Source organism: Macaca fascicularis, chromosome 16, assembly GCF_037993035.2.
Source record: "Macaca fascicularis isolate 582-1 chromosome 16, T2T-MFA8v1.1".
NCBI lineage: Eukaryota > Metazoa > Chordata > Mammalia > Primates > Cercopithecidae > Macaca > Macaca fascicularis.
In genome coordinates this window covers 3,494,615-3,511,742 of record NC_088390.1, presented here as the reverse complement: position 1 = coordinate 3,511,742, position 17,128 = coordinate 3,494,615, and the positions used below count along the sequence as shown (strand labels likewise).

Sequence of the window (17,128 nt, the reverse complement as noted above, 5' to 3'; positions counted from 1 at the left end):
GTAGCTGGGACTACAGGTGCCCACCACCATGCCAGGCTAATTTTTTTTTCTTTTTTTGTTAGTAGAGACGGGGTTTCACCGTGTTGGCCAGGATGGTCTCGATCTCCTGACCTCATGATCTGCCCGCCTCGGCCTCCCAAAGTGCTGGGATTATAGGCGTGAGCCACCGTGCCCGGCCTATTTTCTAACACTCTTCTTTACTTTAGTTTTCAAAGCAACTACTAAAATATCTGTGGTCTTACAGGCCTAGGCCTTTCCTAACAAATCTTCCTTTCATCTCCGAGCCCTTCCGTATCCCAGTCTTCAAATGGTTAGAAGATACGGTAACAACAAAACACGGTCTTTGAACTCAGAACTACAATCCACTACCTGGCCCATAGTAAATTCCGGATAAATGACAGCTACTGTTATTCGTATTAAATAAGGGCTAACATTTACTGGGCATTTACTGTGTGCCAGGGTCGTCTATTTCCTCTTTTAGTATTTTCAGGGCGATTGTTGTTATTGTATTTTTACTGGTAGGTCCTGAGGGTGTTCAGTAAGGAACTTGCCCAAGGTCACAGGGCCAGGAATCCACAGTCTTCTTTGCCAGGAAGCCTGGAGCTCAACGCCCAAGGTCGCCCACCACGCGGCTGCCCCTGCAGAGCGTCTTTGCGGCTCACGGGCGCTTCCCTCCCGCAAGCTCCCGCAGCCCCGGCCCTGCCTCGCTGACTGCTCTCCGCCTTCCATGGCCGCCATCTGAACCCGGGCTTCAGCTCTGTTCCCAGCCTCCTGGGGACTCAGATTCCCTGACCCTGATCCGAACCAGAAACGGAGACAGACCCCTCGGGTGGCCTTCGAGGCAATCTCTGGGCACACTCTGGGTGGCCACCAACATCTAACAAACGAATGTCTGGACCCTCAGAAAGGGCCAGGGGGTGCGGGGGAAGCGGGGCACACTTTTTGGACGATGCTGGGGCTGGGGCCGGTTGGGCAGGAGATCGGCCCCTGTCTCTCCAGTCACAGGACAGTCCCCTTTCCTCTCTGGGCCAAACTGTAAGGATTTGGAGCCACCCCTGCGCCCACAGCGTGAGAACGCCCAGGAAGCGCGTTAACGTCATCGCGCCCGGCCCAACGCAGCCAGGGAGGCCGCGACGACGCCATCGCACCCTGGAGGCGGCCACTGCGCCTGCGCGGTCCGCGGCGCATGCGCAGAGCCTGATGCCCGCGGTTTCTTCGCAGGCGGGGAGAACGGCCGTTGCTGACGGGGGCTGCCTGGACGACAGTTGACGGAGGCGAGGGAGACTGAGGGCGAGAGTTGTGCGTCGTGTTGTCAGGAGGGTCTAGAGGAGAAAGACTGTGTGTTGATTCCAAACCGCCCCCACTCCGTGGGCGGGTCAGGAGAGGCCCTTGGAAGAGCGTCTGAACTTGACTGGAGCCTCCTCTCTCGCGCCCCCGTCAGGAGCCACAACAGGCCGCCATTTGAGGCCGTGGCTGTTGTGGGTGGTGTGGGTGGTGGTGGTGTGTGTGTGCAGATGGAGCACACTTTTTGCACACGAATGCCACCAGCCCCATTACTGACGCCACTGAGGTCCATTTGGAAGCTGGGGTTGCGGGTAGAGGAAGGACCCCGCCCTCGGGATAAATGGTCCCGCGGGGAGAATGTGACACTTAGAAACTTTTTGTTGTTGTTGTTGATTCTGTTTGCTTGATCCTAAGAAACACGATAGCCCTCATAAGCTCCTCTAAATATAGGATGTGAGTTGGCACTGGAAGAGAAAGTGGCAGAATCTCTGTTGTGGCTCCTAGGATGGCACCAAGAATATTTTCCTTTCCTTCCCCTTCCGTTCCCTCCCTCCCTCCATCCCTAGACGGGGAGTCTCGCTCTGTCACCCAGGCTGGAGTGCAGTGGCTGGATCTCAGCTCACTGCAAGCTCCGCCTCCCGGGTTCACGCCATTCTCCTGCCTCAGCCTCCCGAGTAGCTGGGACTACAGGCGCCCGCCACCTCGCCCGGCTAGTTTTTTGTATATTTTTAGTAGAGATGGGGTTTCAACGTGTTAGCCAGGATGGTCTCGATCTCCTGACCTCGTGATCCGCCCACCTCGGCCTCCCAAAGTGCTGGGATTACAGGCGTGAGCCACCGCGCCCGGCCTGTTTCCCAAGTTTTATTTGGCCTGACTTGCATTATTGCTTAGTTGTGTATGTGTCCGTCTCTCTGTCTCATTAGGTCGTGAATTTAGAACAGGAGTTACCTCTTCATGCAGTGGGCAAGTGTTTGTTGAATTAAATTGGGGTTGAAATGTGTTAGGGGGCTAAACATGCAAAATTACAGGAGAAATTCTATTGTAAAAGAAGAAAACTAAGGAAAAACTTGTTTCACTTGTTGAAGTTGTGGAAATGGGGTGGACACTTGTCATTACACTTATTCTGGATATGAAGGGAGGATTTAGTCTTTCTTTTTTTCTTTTTTCGAAATGGAGTCTGGCCTTCGTTGCCCAGGCTGGAGTGCAGTGGTACAGTCTTGACTCTCTGCAACTTCAGCCTCTTGGGCTCAAGCGATTCTCCTGTCTCAGCCTCCTGAGTAGCTGGGATTACAGGCACCCGCCACCACTCCCAGCTAATTTTGTATTTTTAGTAGAGATGGGCTTTCTCCATGTTGGCTAGGCTGGTCTTGAACTCCTGACCTCAGGAAGACTTAGTCTTTGGTATTATATAATCCAGGAGTTTCAAACTGATGCAAAGGCAGATGACCTGCACAGTGCCTTAAAGTAGGGCATGGAGAAAGTTCCCAGTGGCTAAATACTGTGTTTCCTCCCTGGCGTTGGAAGCATGTATGTTTGCCAACGCTGTGGTCCATTGTCTTCTTTATAGATCTGGTTCAGAATTCTCTTTGTGGGCGCTGGATTCTGAAATAAATTACATACACTGTGTGAAAAAATGCCATATGTTTAGGAAGCAAGGTTACAGTTGCCCTAGTCATAACTTAATTGGAACAGAGGTGGAAAAGTGGATTATGTTGTAAACTCTTAGAAAGCAAAGGACTCCCTAAAGTGTTTACATGATCAGGTTTGAAAGTAGTTTAAAACCATAATTTCAGTAATCACTGGGCTGAGGATTTGGTTTTGTAGTTGAGACAATATGAGTTATAAGTTTCTTTCTTTGTAGGTCTGGTGGGACAGTGTCATAAATTTGGAATGCTGAAGAGAAAATTATAGATTTTGATATTGAAGGAAATGAAGCGAAGCCTAAATGAAAATTCAGCTCGAAGTACAGCAGGTATTGAACAACTTTTTATTTTTAAATTTTCTATATTTTCTATATAGCATATAAAGCTTGTATAGTTTATAGATATAACATTGGAAATAAATTTAAAATAGATTGAACAGTTAATGTAGCCTCTTTTTAGGTCCAAGGAAGTAAAATAACTTAAGTCAAAACGTTTAGTGGTAGAGGTGGGAGTAAGATCAAACTTTCTTAGATTTATTTTGATGTTCTTTCTACAAATTTGATGTGCTTGAGTTATTCTATGCTTTACAACGGAAAACAAAGAAATAGATCTATTTTTGTTTGTATTTGTGACTGACTTGTTAAAAAATATTTCCAGAAGCACTTCTGTCTTTCTAATAGCTTCTCCTATCATTTTTGCTTTCCCGATTTATTAGTTTAAAGACAGAGGGCAAGGATGATGAGAACAAGGAGAATGATGATGCATAATGAAGATAATAGTAACTATTATTTATGGTGGATTAACTGTATTCAAGACATTGATTATATATATTAATTTATTTAATCTTTACACCAGTACTCAGAGATAGGTTATTATAATCATTTCTGTTCTTCAGATGAGAAAACCAAGGCTAAAAGAGGTTAAATAAGTAATCCATGAAGTAGCAGAATCAGAATTTGAACCTAGGAATCTGGCCCTTAGTCCCTGCTCTTAATCATTATGCTATCAGTGTATGTCATATTGGCACAAAGAGTTTAGGGAAATTGCTCAAGATCATACTCTGAAGTTGTAATGCAAACCTACTTCGAAGTCATAATTCAGACCCCGGTGGTCTGATTCCAGAGCCCACATAATTCTCCCAGCCTTTAATCAGAGAGTTTTCACAGAGTCTGTGTTTGCCTGTAGAACAATTAATGATGACCAGTTAGAGAATTGTACAGTGGCAAGAGATCTGAACTGATATTTAGGAATCTTGGGTCCTATCGGGATTCTTCCACTGACTTGCTCTATAGCAATGCACAAGCTATCTGAACTTCTTTTCCCTTCGAGTTCCCTAAGTTTTAAAGTTTATATTTTGTGACTTTTGGCCTGAATTGAGATCCTAGATCCACCATCTGGAGGAATTAGTAGTAGTATTTATTCTCATTTGGACTGGATATTATTACTCTCTAAGGCATTCTCAAAATGATTGACAAAATATATAATTACAGACACCTGGGGTGCTTGTTAAAATCGCAGAGTTTTGAGTTCCAGGCTAGATCTATTGAAATAAAGTCTATGAGAGTAGAGTCTAGGAACGTGCACATTAAGCAGAATTCCAGATAAATCTTAGTCCAATGAAACTTTGAGAACCAAGGCCCAAAAGGGCGTGCTACTATTGTCCAAAGCATGGTTCAGAGTTTGGTTCTTCCTCACCTCTGTTGTACTCTAAAGGTCCCCTGCAGTTGATACGGTAACAGGCAAGCACAGGAGGGGGATAAGAAAAAAAAAAGTGGATTTGGAAAGATTGGGGGATGAGGGAGGAGATGGGAATTACTTCCATATGAGAGGAATTAAAACTGTTAGGGTAGAATAAGAAAAAGTTTTTGAAGAAACAAATTAGGCTATTCAGGATCTTAAAAAGAATGGAAAAGTCAATCCAAGGTTATAGAAATCTATAAGTATATTAGCATATAGAAGTAGATACATTTAAAGTGTGTATTATATACTAGTAATTATTTTACAACTAGATCTGCTTATTTGTCTATTATGTACTAATTTATTGGTACATTCAATTTAGGCTGTTTGCCTGTTCCATTGTTCAATCAGAAAAAGAGGAACAGACAGCCATTAACTTCTAATCCACTTAAAGATGATCCAGGTATCAGTACCCCTTCTGACAATTATGATTTTCCTCCTCTACCTACAGGTAAGAAAATTAATAAGGTAAAATTTTTCAGGAAATATAAACTAGGATTATAGAAAATTGTAATTTATCTCTGAACCAGTTAGCTGAGGTTTGGTGGGTGCTGGGAGGTCTTAATGGTTGTTGTTGACTTTTTACTTTCCTCTGCAAGAGGAATGGGCAGGCAGACATTCTGAAATATATGTGGTACATGCTGGTTATATACATTTACATTTTGAGGGCACATTTTAAAAATCATTAATAGGATCTTATATAGCTAGAATTTAAAAATATCTCTTACATGGCAATACTTGTATTGTTAATTTAATCCAGTGTGCTCCCGTAGACTTTAATATACTTCTAAATCTGTAATTATTTTGTTTAAAGAAAATAAAATATATAAAAGATATATTTGAAGAATTTTAGGTATGAAGTTCATATGTTTCCAATTTTTATGTATAAAAATGATAAATTCACATGGATGTGCACAACTGGGCATTTATCTGGTCATACTCCACCATTTAAAAAATATTTCATAATTTATAATATTTTTATAAGTAGCATGAATGTTGACCTTGAAAACCTGAGCTATTCCATAAGCAAATGTGTGTCCTCCTGAAGTACTTCAAGCTCTGACCAGGGTTACCATTTGTCAGAAATAGTAATTTTCCTATATTGTGTAAGAGATAGGGCCTCATCAGTGTTTTTTTAAAAACTTTTGTCTTGATTCATTAGTCGGTCTGGGATATAATCGATCTTTGAAAAAAGAAAGAAGACAATAAAGTAGAGTAGAATAGAAAATAACAGCCATGCACTGCATAACAATGTTTTGGTCAGTCACACCACCTATGTGATGGTGGTGCCACTACAAATATAATGGAGCTGAAACATTTCTATTTTCTAGTGACATAACGTAGTAGCTGTCATAATGTCATAGCACAGTTTATTTTTTTATAAATATAATTTATAAAATTGGCTACGGTAGGCTACAATATAATATATATATAGTAGCCTAAATGTATGGTTTGTTTAGTCTACAGTAGTGTACAGTAATGTCCTTCATATTCACTCACCACTTAATCACTAACTTACCCAGAGCAACTTTCAGTCCTGCAAGCTCCATTTATGGTAAGTGCCCTCTTGGGTGTATTGGTTTTTATCTTTTATATTTTTACTGTACCTTTTCTATGTTTAGATATGTTTAGATACACAAATACTATTATGTTACAATTGCCTATGGCATTGAGTACAGTAACATGTTGCACAAGTTTGTAGCCTAGGAGCAATAGGCTGTAACACGTAGCCTAGGTGTGTAGCAAGCTGTACTCTCCAGCTTTGTGTAAGTACACTCTATGATGTTTGCACAACAAAATCACCTCACAACGCATTTCTTAGAATGTATCCCTGTCATTAAGTGACACATGACTGTGTCAGAGTGTATCACACATATTAAGGATAAGATTTGATGGTGAAGTTTTATATTCTTTTTCCTCCTTTCTCTATCTCTGTTTGTCTGTATCTCACACATATGCCATGCATATACATGTTCTGAGTTACAATGTATTTCTTTCTGTGGGTGGGATTTAAAAAGTTCAATAAACATTGGATTAGATGAAATTCATGTTACAAAGTTAAAGATACTATACTAGAACTGATTGTAGAAAAGATACAGATTAAATTATCTTTGCTTAAAATACAATGAACAAGACAGACATCTATAAAAATTAATAAAGCAGGCTGTGACAGGTTTTCCAACAAAGTATTGTCAAAGAAGTCCATATATTCAAGTTATTTTCTTCTTCAAGTTTTTAAACCCCCAAAATTAAATAAGTGTGAAGTTATCATTTTGAAAAATACTACCTATCTTACTTTAACTATGTTACTTATATCTTTTGAGATTGGGCCTGGGAAGCTATGAATGCAGAGTTGGCTCCTGTAATGAAAACAGTGGACACTGGGTATGTGGAGAAATACAAAACATTGGATGTGTGTCTGTTACTGACTGATGTTATTCTTCTATGTATATGTTAATTCCTCAATTTGAAAGCAAACTATTAATATTTAACAAGACATATTCCCTTGAAAGGCAAATACCACATTCAGTTTCTCGTCCTCTGAGAAGTCAAGATTCTATCTTTAACTCTATTCAATCAAATACTGAAAGAAGCCAGGGTGGTTGGAGGTGAGTCTACTTAAAATTTTCTTCTTCTTCTATTCCTTCTCATTTTCCTGTCGTCGTCTTCATCCTTCCCTCCTCCTTCACTTTTTCTTTGTTTCTCAGACAGAATTACATTTAGGAAATTTCTATAAATAATAACTATGGCAGTATTAGTTATGTTTTATGAAAGAACTTAGAACATGCATGTAAAACTTAAAAAATATGAAAATTTCACAGTGATTATGCTTCAAAAGATTCTCAATGTGATAATGAAATTTCTGATAATATTCATTTCTATGAATTTATGATTTTGCTTATGGGTTATTAATGATTTCATTGACAATAGATAGACAGGAATCATATCTTAGTATTGGTTATATTTAGGAATTGAGAACCAATTAGAGTGCTCAGTCTTATCCTATAAGACAGTCAGCTTCAAGGTAAACAGAATGGAAGGAGAAGGAAAAATGGAGGCTGAGATGCATATGCATCTGCAATAGTAGGGGCTCAAGAAATGAAGAAGATAGTCAAAAAGATGCTGAGGGTTCTTGCCATAAGGACCAAAGTTTAATGTTTAAATAGTATGAAAAAATTGATAGAAAAAGAACATGGATTTTTCTTGGTTGTATTTTAGTAGCCTTGGATAAATGGCAATATTGAAGGAAATAATTTTGGAAATAAAGTGCTGGGAAAACAACACCAAATCAGTCACTGTTAAGGGCTTTGATATGTTATTTCAATAATCCTTACAACAACCTTATGAAGTTAATACTATTCTCATTTTTATTATATAAAGATACCGTATTTTTTTAAAAGGGGAAGCTTTTTATATAGTTGTTAATAAATACATTGAAATAATGTCTTTATTTAAAAATTAGTTTTGATTTTATTATTCATGCTAGTTTCCCCAGGACCAGTCCATAAGTTTCTTCATAACAAGGCCTTAAAACTAGGCCTGTTCATGGTTTGGGATGGTTCTTAGAGACATTGTTCCAACTGCAGGTGCTAGAAGAAAATCCATTCTGACAAGCACTAGACAGAGAATTAGGTAACAGATTGTAATCTGGACAGGCAGCCAGTATTGGATATTACGATTTGAATTAATACATGATCTGTCAGACTATTGGGATACAACAGGAAATCCAGGAGTAGAGAACATTTAAAAATCCATGCAGGCAGTTGGTAATCTGCTGAAGGTTTTTTGAACCGGTTAAAGGTCTAATCCTCAGGTTTAGAGTCCAGGTAGAGTTGCCAGATTTAGCAAATAAAAATAAAGGATGCCCAGTTAAATCTGAATTTCAGGTAATCAGGAATTTTTTAGTATGTGTCACAGCCAATATTTGGGACATAGTTATACCAAAAATTTGTTACTTATTTGAAATTCAGGTTTAACTGGCCATCCTATGTTGTTTCTGGCAGCCTAGTCTAGACTTTCTTGGGACATGGAGTTTTCAAGAGCAAAGTACACTCCTATTCTTATAGATACTGTGTTATTAGACACATTATCAATATATATTTCATTCACCAGAATTAGGATATGGACAATTAGTAAGATTAGTAAGGATAAGTTTCTTTGCCAGAGCTCCTACAATTGGCTTTAGACTCTGAGGAGACATTGAGCTTGTACTTACTTGGTAGTTAAGACATCTCAGTTGAGGGATTGAGGTGATATGAGGACTTTTAACATTTTTAATCTTTTTTTTTGAGACTGGACCTTGCCATGTTGCCCAGGCTGGAGTGCAATGGCATGATCATAGCTCATTGCAACCTTGAACTCCTGGGCTTAAACAATCTTCCCACCTCAGCCTCCTGAGTAGCTGGGACTGACTATAGGTTTGCACCATCATGCCTGGCTAATTTTAAAATTTTTAGTAGAAACGAGGTCTTGCTATGTTGCCTAGGCTGGTCTTGAACTCCTGGGCTCAAGCGATTCCCTCACCTCAGCCTCCCAAAGTGCTGGGATTACAGGCATACACTATTATACTCGGTGAGATGAAGGCTTTAGAAACTGAGAACTGAATACAACCTGGCAAACAGGTTCAGGTAAATGCATAAATTTTAACAGAAGATAAGGGTTTTTTTTTCTAAAATAACTTACTATTCTCATTATGAAAATAATAGAATAATTCTAGAAAAAAGGAAAAAGAAAATTATTCATAGTTGCACTGATCCAGAGTTAACCATTAATTTATTTTTGAACAGAAAAAACCAAACCATTTCACCTTTTTTGAGTGTTATGTCTTTATCCATGGGGAAAAAGTTGAACTAGATGATATCTGAGGTTCCTTCAGTACTCAATATATATTGTACATAAAACATACAGTTCTGATGTATTTATGTAACTTTGTGCTGTCTTGTCTATCACTACCACGAAAACCCTTGATTAAGGATTTTACAAATATATGAATTTATCTAACATGCTTGTGTGTGGAATACTTAGAATGCCTGTTGCTCTGATACACCCAGAATTGTTTTCCTATTACACATCATGTCTTTCAACCATTCTTGTTACACAGATCTATTGTAAAAGTTTAATGATCTAAAATAGTATATAACTTAAGTCAGTAATTCATAAAAGGAGGTGGCAGGCCCCCAATATCCATGTAACTAAATTTTTAAACTTTTAGGTCTCCTTCAACTTGCTCAGGATGGCCAAAGGTATGAGGAATATTTTCTTTTGGACTCTGTTTGCGTCTGGAACACTCTCTTGACAATCTCATCCTTGCTACAGTTCTGACTGCAGTTGAATATTGTATTTCTATTGTTATCTTAAATTTTAATTAGGGCTGGATGCGGTGGCTCACACCTGTAATCCCAGCAATTTGGGAGTCAGAGGCGGACGGATCACTTGAGGTCGGGAGTTTGAGACCAGCCTGGCCAACGGGTGAAACCCCGTCTCTACCAAAAAGATGCAAAAATTAGCCAGGTGTGGTGGCACATGCCTGTAATCCCAGCTACTTGGGAGGCTGAGGCAGGAGAATCGCTGGAACCTGGGAGGCAGAGTTTGCAGTGAGCTGAGATCCTGCCACTGCCCTCCAGCCTGGGTGACAAAGTGAGAACCTGTTTCAAAAAAAGTGTTTTTTTTTTTTTTTAATTTATATATATTTAGGGTGTACAACCTGATATTTTAATGTGCATATACATAGTGACCTGATTTCAGTCAGGCTAATTAATATATCCATCTCTTCACATAATTACCATCTTTTTCTTGTATGAGAACACTTAAGATCTACCTTCTAAACGATTTTCATCTGTATAACACAGTATTATTAACTATAGTCCTCGTGCTCTACATTAGATCTCTAGAATTTACTCATTCTACGTAACTGAAACTTTGTACCCTTTGACTGATATCACCTTATTTCTCCCGCCTCTTCACCCCTGGTAACCACTATTCTACTCTGTGCTTCTATGAGTTTGATTTGTAAAGATCCCACATATAAGTAAGCACATATAGTATTTTTCTTTCTGTGTCTGACTTATTTCACTTAGCATAACATCCTCTAGGTTCATCCATGTTGTCACAAATGGCAGGATTTACTTCTTTTTAATGTCTGAATAGTATTCCGTTATCTCTTTATGATACATTTTTTAGTCCATTTATCTGTCACTTACATTGTTTACATATCTTGGAATTTTTTTTTTTTCGGGCGAAGTTTTGCTCTTGTTGCCCAGGCAATGGCAACAAGACAATGTGAGTGCAATGGTGTGGTCTCGGCTCACTGAAACCTCCGCCTCCTGGGATCAAGTGATTCTTCTGCCTCAGCCTCTCGAGTAGCTGGGATTATATGCATGTGCCACTATGCCTGGCTAATTTTGTATTTTAGTAGAGATGGGGTTTCACCATGTTGGCCAGGCTGGTCTTGAACTCCTGACCTCATGTGATCCACCTGCTTTGGCCTCCCAAAGTGCTAGGATTACAGGTGTGAGCCACCGTGCCTGGCCCTCTTGGCTATTGTGAATAATACTGCAATGAATCTGGAAATGGAGATATCTCTTTGAGATACTAATTTCATTTCCTTTGGATGTATCTCCAGAAGTGGGATTGTTAGATTATATAGTAGTTCTGTTTTTAATTTTTTTGAGGAACTTCCATACTGTTTTTCATAATGGCTCTACCAAGTTTCATTTCCACCAAGAGTGTACAAGGATTGCCTTTTATCTGCACCCTCGCCAACACTTGTTATCTTTTGAATTTTTGATGACAGCTGTCCTAACAAGTGTGAATTGATAATATATCATTGTAGTTTTGATTTGCATTTTCCTGATGATTAGTGATGTTGAGCACCTTTTTATATACCTATTGGCCATCTGTGTGTCTTCTTTAGAAAAATGTCTATTTAGGTTCTTTGCCCATCTTTAAATTGTGTTGTTTTTTGTTACTGAGTTCTGTGAATTCCTTAAATATTTTGGATGTTAACTACTTATCAGTTATATAGTTTGCCAACGTTTCCTCCTGTGCTATAGGTTGCTTTTTCACTCTGTTGATTATTTCCTTTACTGTGCAGAAGCTTTTTAGTTTGATGTAGTTCTCAAATATTTATTTTTGCTTTTGTTGACTGTGCTTTTGGTGTCATATTAAAAGAAGTCATTTGCAAGACCAATGTCAAGGAGTTTGTTCCCTACATTTTTTTCTAAGAGTTTTATGGTTTCGGTTCCTACTTGGTTTAAGTCTTTAATCCATGGTTGAGTTGATTTTTGTGTATGGTGTAAGGTAAGGGTTCAGTTCCATTCTTCTGCATCTGGATATCCAGTTTTTCCAATACTATTTATGGCAGAGACTTTTATCCCATTGTGTGTTCGTCTCACTTTTGTTGAAAATCAATTAAATGTAAATGTATGGGTTTCTTTCTGGACTCTCTACTCTGTTCTGTTGGTCTGTGTGCCTGTTTTAATACCAGTACCACACTGTTTTGATTACTATAGCTTTTCGGTGTAACTTGAAATCAGAAAGTGTGATGGATGCAGCTTTGTTCTTTCTCAAGATTGTTTTAGCTATTCAGAGTCTTTTGTGGGTCCATATGAATTTTAGGATTGTTTTTTCTATTTCTGTGGAAAATATCGTTGAAATTTTGATAGGGATTGTATTGAGTCTGTAGATCACTTTGGGTAGTTTAGACATTTAACAGTATCAATTCTTCAATTCCATGACACAGGATTTTTCATTTATTTTGTCTTCAGTGTTTTTTTTTTTTTTTTTAAATCAGTGTTTTATACTTTTTAGTGTATAGACGTTTTTCCACCTTGGTTATATATTCCTAAGTATTTTATTCTTTTTGGTGTTATTGTAAATGGGATCATTCTCTTGGTTTCCTTTTGGGATATCTATTGTTGGTGTAAAGAAATGCTCCTGATTTTTGTATGTTGATTTCGTATCCTGAAACTTTACTGAATTCATTTTTTAGTTCTAACAGTTTTTTAATGGAGTTTTTAGGGTTTTCTACATACAGGATCGTGTCATCTGCAAACAGAGACATTTACTTCATCCTTTCCAATTTGCACTCCTTTATTTCCTTTTCTTGGCTAATTGATTGGCTAGGACTTCCAAGACTAGTTGAGTATTCCTTATCTGAAATATTTGGGATCAGAAATGTTTCAGATTTTTTTGGGGTTTGGAATATTTGCAGAATACCTACCAGTTGAGTATCCTAAATCTGAAAATTCAAACTCTGAAATGCTTTAATGATCATTTCCATTGAGCATCTTGTTGTTGCTTAAAAAGTTTCAAATTTTGGAGCATTTCGAGTTTTGGATTTTCAGATTTAGAATGCCCAGCCTGTAACTATGTTTGAATAGAAGTGGTAAGAGTGGGCATCCTTGCCTTGTACTGGATCTTTAAAAAAACCTTTCAGTTTCCCCCATTATGATGTTAGCTGTGGAAATTTTGCAGATGACGTTTATTGTGTTGGAGTATGTTCCTTCTATACCTATTTTTTTTAGAGTAAACTGAATGGATGTTGAACTTTGTCAGATGCTTTTTCTGCATCTGTTTTTATCTTTAATTCTGCTACTGTGGTATATAACATTGATTGATTTGCATATGTTAAAGCAACCTTGCATCACAAAAATAAATCCCAGTTGGTCATGGTGTATAATTTTTTAAAAAAAGATTTCAACTTTCACTTTAAATATAAGGGGTACATAGGATTTGTTACATGGGAATATTGTGTGATGCTAAGGTTTGAAGTATGGATCCTATCACCTCACCCATGTAGTGAGCAGAGTTCTTGATAGGTGATTTTTTGATGTGCTGTTGAATTTGCCTTGCTAGTATTTTATTGAGGATTTTTGCATCTATGTTCTTTAGTGATACTGGCCTTCAGTTTTCTAGCAGTGTCTTTGTTTGATTTTGATATGAGCGTTGCTAGTCTCATAAAATGAATTTGGAAGTATTCTCTCTTGTTTTATGAAAGAATTTAAGAAGATTGGTATTAATTTCTCTTTGAATGTTTAATAGAATTCACTGTGAAGTCATCTGGTCCTGGGTTTTTCTTTGTTGAGAGGTTTTTGATTACTTCTTTAATCTCCTTATTATTGGTCTGTTTAGGCTTTCTACCTCTTCTTGATTCAATCTTGGTAAGTTGCTTATTTCTAGGTATTTATCCATTTCTTCTGTGTTACCCAATTTATTGTCATATAATGTTCATAATAGTCCCTTATTATCTTTTTTATTTCTGAGAAATCCATTTTGTGTCTCCTCTTTCATTTATTTAAATCTTTTCTTTTTTTAGTCTATGTAAGGGGCGGTCGACTTTATCTGTTCAAAAAAATAAGCTCTTAGTTTTTCTTTTTCTTTCTTTCTTTTTTTCTTTTTGAGATGGAGTCTCATTCTGTTGCCAGGCTGGAGTGCAGTGGCACGATCTCGGCTCACTGCAACCTCCGCCTCCCGGGTTCAGGCAATTCTCCTGTCTCAGCCTCCTGAGTAGCTGGGACTACAGGCCTGCACCACCATGCCCAGCTAATTTTTATATTTTTAGTAGAGATGGGGTTTCACCATGTTGGCCAGGATGGTCTCGATCTCTTGGCCTTGTGATCCGCCTGCCTCAGCCTCCCAAAGTGCTGGGATTACAGGTGTGAGCCACCTCGCTCGGTTCCAGTTTTGCTTTTTTTTTTTTTATTCTCTATTTTATTTATTTCTACTCTAGTCTTATTGTTTCCTTTATATGCTTATTTTGGGCTTAGTTTGTTATTCTTTTTCCAAGTCCTTTAAGTGTGAAGTTAGGATGCTTATTTGAGATCTTTTTATTTCCACTTACACATTTATTGCTATAAACTGCCCTTAGTACTGCTTTTGCTTTCCCATAAGTTTTGGTATGTCATGCTTTGTTTCTGTCTCAAGATAATTTTTAAATTTCCTTTTTAAATTCCCTCTTTGATCAATGGTTGTTCAAGAGTGTGGTGTTGTACTTGTGAATTTTTCCATTTTCTTTTCTTTTTAAATTGAGATGGCGTCTCGCTCTGTCACCCAGGCTGGAGTTCAGTGGCGTGATCTCGGCTCACTGCAATCTCCGCCTCCTGGGTTCAAGTGATTCTCCTGCCTCAGCCTCCCAAGTAGCTGGGACTACAGGTGCGTGCCTCCACACCCAGCTAATTTTTGTATTTTTAGTAGAGACGGGATTTCACTGTGTTAGCCAGGATGGTCTCGATCTCTTGGCCTTGTGATCTGTCTGCCTTGGCCTCCTAAAGTGCTGGGATTACAGGCGTAAGCCACTAAGCCCGGCTAGTTTTTCCATTTTCTAGCAGTTATTGATTTCTAGTTTTATACCATTATGGTCAGAAAAGATACTCGGTATGATTTTGATCTTCTTAAATGTGTTAAGTCTGATTTCGTGAGCTAACATGTGAGTTATCCTTGAGAAAGTTCCATCTGTGCTTGAGAAGAATGTGTAGTCTTCTGCTGTTGGTTGGCAAATTCTATATATGTCTTTTGGGTCCATTTGATCCATAGTGTTGTTCAAGTTCACTGTTTATTGATTTTTCTGTCTGGATGATTTATCCATTATTAAAAGTGGAGTATTGAGCTTTCTTTTTATTATGTTGCTGTCAATTTTTCCTTTTAGATTTGTCAATATTTGCTTTATATATTTAGGTGCTCTGATATTGGATGTATTTGTATTCACAATTTTTATATCTTGCTATTGAATTTACTCATTTATCATTATATAATGACCTTCTTTGTTTTTAGAGACAACTTTTAACTTGAAGTGTATTTTGTCTGACATAAACTTAGCCAGCCCTGTTTTCTTTTCATTGCCATTTGCATGGAATTATCTTTTTCCATCCCTTTATTCTCAGCTTTTATGTGTCTTTGAATCTAAACTGAGTTCATTGTAGATAGCATATAGTTGGATCTTTAACCCACTCAGCCACTCTTCATATAGGTACACCTCATATATTGCACTTTGCTTTATTGCACTTCACACATACTGCATTCTTTACAAGTAGAAGGTTTGTGGTAACCTTGCATTGAGCAAGTCTGTTGGTGCCATTTTTCCAACAGCATGTGCTCACCTCATGTTTCTATGTCACATTTAGGTATTTCTTGCAATATTTCAAATTTTTTCATTATTATTATATCTGTTATGATGATCTGTGATCAGTGATCTTTGGCATTACTACAAATGTGCTGTTAGCAATAGACAGTTGTAAAGCTGAAATACATTTTTCTAGACTATAATAAAAGTAATTTCTATAACCATGGGAGAGAGCAAAGACAAAATTGTGTTTCTCTTTATTGAAAATAAAATTACAAAATTGTTGCGTGTGATGGTACCTGTAGTGCCAACTACTCTGGAGGTTGAGGCAGGAGAATCACTTGTGCCCATGGGTTTGAGACTGGCCTGAGTCCAAAAAAATTACAAAATTATTGTTGTATGAAGAAGTGTTCAGTATAGGAAAAAATTTCTATAAAGGAGTATCAGGCAGTTAATAATTCTAATATTTTTTTTCTGGGTATCGTGATGTTTGTGGTGTTTATAATTTAAGTTGTAATTGTGCTTGCTTTTCTCATTATTTTATACTAACTTTGTACCCGATTAATAGTGTTTCCCAAATTATACAAACTTTAGGCCTCATAAAACTTGGATTTGTTCCTGGTCAGTAGTGCACCTAGACCTCTTTTTGGATTATTTACCTAAAAAAGGGATGGGTTGTATTGGTTGCCCTCTTGTGATACTTGTGGTATTTCCAGGAAAATTCCTGAGAATTAAGAATTTGTGGACTGGGAATGGTGGCTTACGCCTCTAGTCCCAGCACTTTGGGAGGCCAAGGAGGTGGATCACTTGAGCCTACGAGTTTGTGGCCAGCTTGGGCAACATGGTGAAACTCTGTCTCTACAAAAAATAACAAAAATTAGCTGGGCATAGTGGCACTCACCTGTAGTTCCAGCTACTCAGGAGGCTGAGGTGGGAGGATCGCTTGAGCTTGGGAGATTGATGCTAGAGTGAGCTGTGTTCTCGCCATTACACTCCAGCCTGGGTGACAGAGCGAGACCCTGTTTCCGAGAAAAAAGAAAAATAAATAAAGAATTTGTGATTTGTGACTTGGGCTAGTTCGTTTCCTGTGGAACTCCTAACTAGGCTGCTCAGAAGTTATGCTTTTGATTTTGGCCTCATTAGCATCTAGCATAATGTTCTGGTCAACTGATATAACACACTTAATGTTGCTGGCAAATGCTGTACCAGATTCATTATAGGGCTTTTAAGGTACGCATTAAAACCACAAAATTTCGAATCAAATATTAATAGCTATCTATTCCTGCTTATATGTATTCTCCTTGTGATTTAAGATCATTGCTAAGCCACAGTTTAGCTTCTTAAAATTTTACTTTGTAGAAAATTTTAAAATTGAATATATAAAGAAGCATACAAATGCCTTCAA

The 17,128-nt window shown here is 38.2% G+C and overlaps 1 protein-coding gene across 7 annotated transcripts in view; it reads left to right on the top strand.

The window, feature by feature from the left end:
• SPATA22 (spermatogenesis associated 22) overlaps positions 1–17,128 on the top strand; it is a 68,299-nt gene that overhangs the window by 41,689 nt on the left and 9,482 nt on the right. For 2 of the 7 annotated variants that reach the window (XR_012425128.1, XM_045375624.2), the window contains exons 1-5: positions 1,194–1,299; positions 3,146–3,256; positions 4,987–5,115; positions 6,989–7,049; positions 7,178–7,273. Coding sequence is in view for 6 of the 7 variants with exons in the window: in XM_045375624.2 (XP_045231559.2) it covers positions 3,214–3,256; positions 4,987–5,115; positions 6,989–7,049; positions 7,178–7,273 (329 nt within the window). In the remaining variant the exon portion in view is untranslated. Of the gene's footprint in view, positions 1–1,193; positions 1,738–3,145; positions 3,257–4,986; positions 5,116–6,187; positions 6,220–6,988; positions 7,050–7,177; positions 7,274–17,128 lie in introns of those variants that run through there. The other 5 variants (XM_005582503.4, XM_045375625.3, XM_074018220.1 and 2 more) reach the window with 5 other exon arrangements.